This window comes from Corvus brachyrhynchos, unplaced genomic scaffold, assembly GCF_000691975.1.
Source record: "Corvus brachyrhynchos isolate BGI_N302 unplaced genomic scaffold, ASM69197v1 scaffold30, whole genome shotgun sequence".
In the NCBI taxonomy this organism is placed as follows: Eukaryota; Metazoa; Chordata; class Aves; order Passeriformes; family Corvidae; genus Corvus; species Corvus brachyrhynchos.
The window spans coordinates 1,028,342-1,033,888 of NW_008235742.1; the positions used below are offsets into that span (position 1 = coordinate 1,028,342).

A 5,547-nucleotide genomic window follows, 5' to 3' on the forward strand; every position below is an offset into this window, starting at 1 on the left:
TGGCTGTGAGCGCTGCCAGGCGGGGATTCTCAGCTCCGGAGGGAGGTGAGAGACAGAGCTTCCAACGCCCCGGCAAGAAAAAGGGAATTCATCGCTGAGCGCTGAGCGGGAGATCCGGAGCACAGCGAGAGAGCTCCCGGCACAAGGAAATGGGCACACGGCACAGCACGGCAGGACATGGCAGGGCAGGGCACAGCGCAGCTGAGGTGTCAGCCAGAAATCTCATTCATGCTCCCTCTTGGTCAAGGTCGAGGGTGTCAGGGAAGCGCAATGATGCCTTCACCGTGTAACCCATCGCTTCCTGCAGCCTTGCCCCTGCGTCCCCCTGCATCCCATCTCCATGTCCCTAATCAGTCACTCTGCATCCCATCTCTGCACCCCTGGCACTGCCCCGCAGCTCGACTCTGCGCGTCCTGGGGGACAGGATGGTGGCCATGCTCGTGGTCACAGCCCCTGCTGGAGTCACACCATCGCTCCCAGAGCTGCTGCTCCTGCCTGGCACTCCCAGGAGTGATGGATGCAGCCAGCACCTGCACATTCAGTGGCTGCAGGTGGGAGCAGGAAGCGACCCCGGGCACCCCAGCTCACGGCTGCAAGGGGCTTTGCCTGGTGCCAGTAGGTAAGTGGGAGCAAGGAGCTGCCTTCTCCACGTGAGTGTGGGGCTGGGAAGGGGACACGGTGCCCAGGTGTGTGTCAGAGCAGGGCGGAGGCCCCGTCGGCCCAGTGCCACCCTCGCCCAGCTGTTGGGAAGATCCGTAGGCCTTTGTCCTCTGGTCTGCGGTGCCAGCGCTGGGCTGAGTGCTTCCCGCTCATCCTTGCGCGGGTGCCGCTGGCCACACCCCACCAGGCTGGCGCTCCCACCCGAGGTGGCTGTGACCCATCGGTGACAAACCCCACTCCTCCCAAGTGATAGGACAGCCCTGCCTCGGTGCAGGGGTGCAGTGGGTGCTCCCTCCCAGTACTGCTTCCCCAAGCCCTGAGCTCTGCCCACGGGTCTGGGGGCTCAGCCCCTGCCCTCCGCCCAGTGCCCTGCAAAGCTGGAAAAGCCCCGGTGAATAGGGGCTCCAGGCAGGACAGGGTGGGGGGCTGGCAGCCTCTTCCCACCCCCTTCCTTCCATTCCCATCCCTTCCCTCCCCCGGGGCCAACGCTGTGATTCAGCCTCTCAGTTTCAGTCCTCACAGCCAATTTCCAAGCCGAGCGGGAGCACGGCAGGGAGGAGCGAGCGGCCACACGCTGCCCGACGCCTCGTGCCTAGGACTGGCACAGGCTTGTCAGCACCAACGGCGACCCCCAGTGGGCCCCAAAACGCCCTGATGCAGGCAGGAGGGCGGTCATCCCACCCTGACACCCCCCACCTTCATCGGGAGATGCAGGCTGCACCCTCTGATCCTGGAGCAGGATGATGCACCCGCAAGGAGCGCTGTCACAGCGATGCACCTCCAAAACACCCATCAGGTCGTGTATATCACACCCCACAGACCCATACGGGGTAGGACACACTGCCCTCTAGCCCCCTGCAGCTCCCTACCCCACCTGACAGCCTCCCCTGCACAATCGGGGGGTCACGGATCCCCATAAGGCTCCCAGTGTGCTTGTGGCCCCCTCAGGGAACCCACAGCCTCACAGGAGCCTGGCTGCTCTCATGGCCTCCATGGGTCCCCAGCCCCACAAGTTCCCCCCAGGTCACCTGTGGGGACATCCAGGCTCAAACTCATTCCTTCCTCTCCCACAGCAGGGCCTCTCCCACCCTGAGATTCTGGATCCCATGGTGGCAGCACATGGAAGGTGGAGCCAGCCATGAAAAGACCAGTCTGGATTTTATTAAAAGTTCAGCACCAGTAAATATATAAAAAGAGCAACTGTGCAAGAGGGGAAATCTTAAATTAACGGAGCTTAAGGCTAGAGAGGGCTGGTGAGGCAAAAATTCAAGGCACAGGCAGGGCACGGGCACCACAGCCTCACCGGGCTGCAGCCCTGTGGTGACACACGGACGTGGCACACCGGGAGCCCCCTGTAGCACCAGGCCGAGGAGTCCAAGGGGACCTGGGCTATGGGAGCTGGCAGATTGCCTGGGAGGCCGGAGGAACAGGAGCAGGACCCTCAAGGAGCCTCGGGGAAGGGGCAGGACCAGCTCCAGCAGCACGGTGCATTGCTCCCAGAGTAGGGGCAGCCCCCTAAGCCCCTCAAGACAACACAGAGGTTGATCCTGATGCATCGTCCACAGATCCTGGGGAGCAGCTGACGGACACAAAAAACCCCAGTGCTGTGGGGCATCACTGCTGGTCAGGGCTCCTGGGGTATTGGGGGCAGGGGTGGCCCAGGGGAAGCTCCTGGGCAGGCAGGGAAGTTCGGGGCTGCTGGTGTTCCACTGATGGGAAGTGGGCTGTGCCAGGGCAGCAGACATCCAGGTGGCAAAGGCAGCCCTGCTGCAGGATGCTAGGCAGGATCGGCCCTTCCCCACGAGTCTGAGTTTCTACCAGTGGCTGGGAGGAGCCCAAAGCCCGACATTCCCGAGATGGCATCACAGAGCCACCACCATCCAGCTCAGTTGGTGCCGGGTGCCCCTTCACCTGGCTCATCACAGGATCTCTGCAAACAAGGAGAGTTTGGTGGCACCAGGGATGTGGGCAGCAGACCCCCCCACCCTACAGCACGGCCCCCAGCCCTGCTATCAAGAACCTTGGTCATCTTTGTCTCCTTTGGTCTTGGGCTCCTGCCACCACTCCGCGAAGAATCCCTCCTCGTAGTCACCTTCGCCCTCGAACTCGCCATCAGAGGGCAGGTCCAGCACCTGTGGCTCCTCACCGCCATCCACCTCCATCTGCAGCACGGAGGGCAGGAGGAGGCAGGGGGGCTCAGTGGCCTCCTCCCCAGTCTCTGCTCCAGGGCTGGTTTGGGGGGTCAGACCCCCCCACCTGAGGAAGGTCCCTGCAGCACCCACACACACCACCCAGCACCCCCATAAGCACCCCCTTAAGCACCCATCGGGGCCATCAGGTACCTCGTCATCATCCTGCAGGTACTGCCGGGCGAATTCCAGCATCTTCTTCTGGGCGGCCGTCTGGTTGTGGTACCGCACCGCTTCCTGGGCACGGCGGGGGAGAGCGGCTGTGTCAGGTGCCGGTCAGCACAGAGCCAAAGGACGGGGGGCTGGGGGGTCCTCACCGGCCGTGGCTCGAAGTCCTCCTCCCGCAGGCGCCACCGCTCGCGGTGGAAGCGGTAGTAGACCAGGTTCTGCTGCATCACGGTGTCCCCCGGGTCGAAGAGCATGTAGCTGGAGACGCTGCGCACCGCGTCCTGCACATCGTTCACTGCGGGGAGCAGCGCCAGGTGACACAGGGGTGACATCCCTCCCGGGGCCCACAGCACCCCAGGTGCCCCGGGGCACAGTCCCCTGCTCCCGCTGGCACTCACGCTTGTAGTAAGCGAACTGCAGGTAGTGGTACATGGTGGCCACAAACTTCTCCACAAAGTAGCCACCCACGTTGGGAGTGAGCTCGGTCTCGCAGTCCACCTTGCATTGCAGCACGCTCACAAAATGGTCTGGGGGGAGATGTCAGGTGCTGCACCCCTGATCACCTCCCCAAGTCTGCCGTCCCCCAGCCCTCCACTACCTGCAATGGCGGGGTAGAAGTCCTTGACCTCCTGAAGCTCGTGGACGCCCTCACAGCCAGCCAGACAGTCCTCGTACGCCTTGTAGTACTCGGCCAGTGCCTGCTCCATGTCGGCTGCGCTGCTCCGGAAATCCCCGTTGTTATACAGCTTCACTGACCGCACGAATATCGGCTGCCGAGGACCACTGCTTAGTGAGGAGAGCCGCTTCCCTCGGGGTTTGGCAGGACCAGGTGTGCTCCAAGCCCTGGGGAGCTTCTCTCCTGCCCCAGCCCCATCCCCATCCCCTCCTTACCTCATAGGGCTGAGCTTCCAGGTCGACCAGGTATTCATCCACATCCAGCATCGTCCTGTAGTAGTTCAGGTACCTCAAGGTCATCTCATGCTTGGGGTTCTTTTGCAGGAAGGTGTGGGCAGCAGACACAGCTTTCTCGATCTTATTTGACTGTGGAGGGAGGAGGAGCTGATGCAGAGACCTGAGCCAACGCTGCAGCCAAGGGGGCCTCAGCACCCAGGCAGACCCCTGGGCTGCAGGACAGAGGAGTGATCCTTGTGAGGAGCAGCCCTGAACCCACAGTGCACAACTGTCTGCTGGCAGCGATGAACAGACAGGATCTTGGAACAGGGACATTGCAGGTAACTCCAGCCACACCAACCTCCCCATCTGTGCCCATGTGGGCGCAGGGACAGCTCGGCCCCTCATGGGCCCCCACATCCAACCAAGAGTGATCCATGTGGTGTGAGGTGGATCCACATGGTGTGGGTTTGACCCACACATCCCCTCTTCTCCAGCACTGCCACCAAACCTGGCCAGCCACCCCTGCTGCTTTATGGGCTCTCAGGTTGAAGCTTCAGGGGAGTGAGACAGCAGGGAGGGGGGTGGTTTGGATGACCCATCCACGAAATGGGTTTGGGCCAGAGCAGCAAGAGGAAAATGCATTAAGGATGAAGCCAGGCTGTCCCTCACTGCTGCCAGCTGAGTGGGGCTGCAGCACTGAGCGCTAAAACAGCACCCACAGTGGCAGGCAGCCAGGGACCAGGACTCTGACCAGGGGACTGTCCCCTGCCAGAAACACTCTGGCCAACACATGGGCACCCCACGGGGATGCCTTATGAAACCTCCCTCCACAAAACCTCCCTCCACAAAACCTCCCTCCATGTCTGCACTATGAAGCTGAGCAAGTCCTTCCTCCTGATGGAGCATCCAGACACGTGTCCCATCACAATGACAGAGGCACTGGACCCTCCAGCTCAGGCCCCTCAGCTGGGACAGCCCCTGTGCCCTCTCCCCAGGCAATGCTCTGCCTGCCCAAGGAGACCTTGGAGGACCAGGGCAACACAAGGTGGGGTAGAGAGACACAACCACAAGGGCTCCCCAGTCATGGGTACACCCCTCACGTTCTGCCTGATGTGTCCCAGATGATGCTGACGTGCCACGGCTCAGGGGCAGGATGGAGGAGCTGGTGGGGAATGCCAGATGGGGAGGGAAGGAAAAGGGAAGCACCTGACAGCAGGGTGCAGGATGGGGGGAGCAGGGTTCAGGGGGCGCAGGGATAGAGGGGAGTGGGGTTCAGAGGGCGCAGGCTGACAGTGTAGGAGGGGGCACAGGATGGGGATGCAGGATGGGGGTGTTGAAGAGGAGGTCTAGGATGAGGGGCACAGGATGAGACACGGGAAGGGGTGTGCCCAATCGGGGGCAGAGTGGAGGGGTGCAGGATGCAGGGGAAAGGTCAGAGTGGTGCAGGATAGAGGAGCAGGACCCCCCCACTCCTGCCCCCTGCCATTTGCATCGCCTCACCTTGAAGAGCGCATAGTGCAGGTACTGGTAGGGCTGGCGGCGCTGGAAGTCGCGCAGGGTCTGCGCGGGGGGGTAGCGCAGCTGGAACACGGGCAGCTCACGCTTGCAGGCGCGCAGGCAGCCGGCGCGGAGCAGC

The 5,547-nt window shown here is 62.5% G+C and overlaps 1 protein-coding gene across 1 annotated transcript; it reads right to left on the minus strand.

The window, feature by feature from the left end:
* Positions 1 to 1,799: 1,799 nt before the first annotated feature.
* P3H4 (prolyl 3-hydroxylase family member 4 (non-enzymatic)) lies at positions 1,800 to 5,543 on the minus strand (the record flags this gene model as incomplete). Its single annotated transcript, XM_008643502.2, has 8 exons — positions 1,800 to 2,590; positions 2,681 to 2,822; positions 3,003 to 3,086; positions 3,167 to 3,312; positions 3,416 to 3,544; positions 3,616 to 3,787; positions 3,909 to 4,058; positions 5,412 to 5,543. Coding segments are annotated over 8 exons (966 nt in total), but the record flags the coding sequence as incomplete, so codon positions are not given.
* Between the last annotated feature and the right edge of the window lie 4 nt (positions 5,544 to 5,547).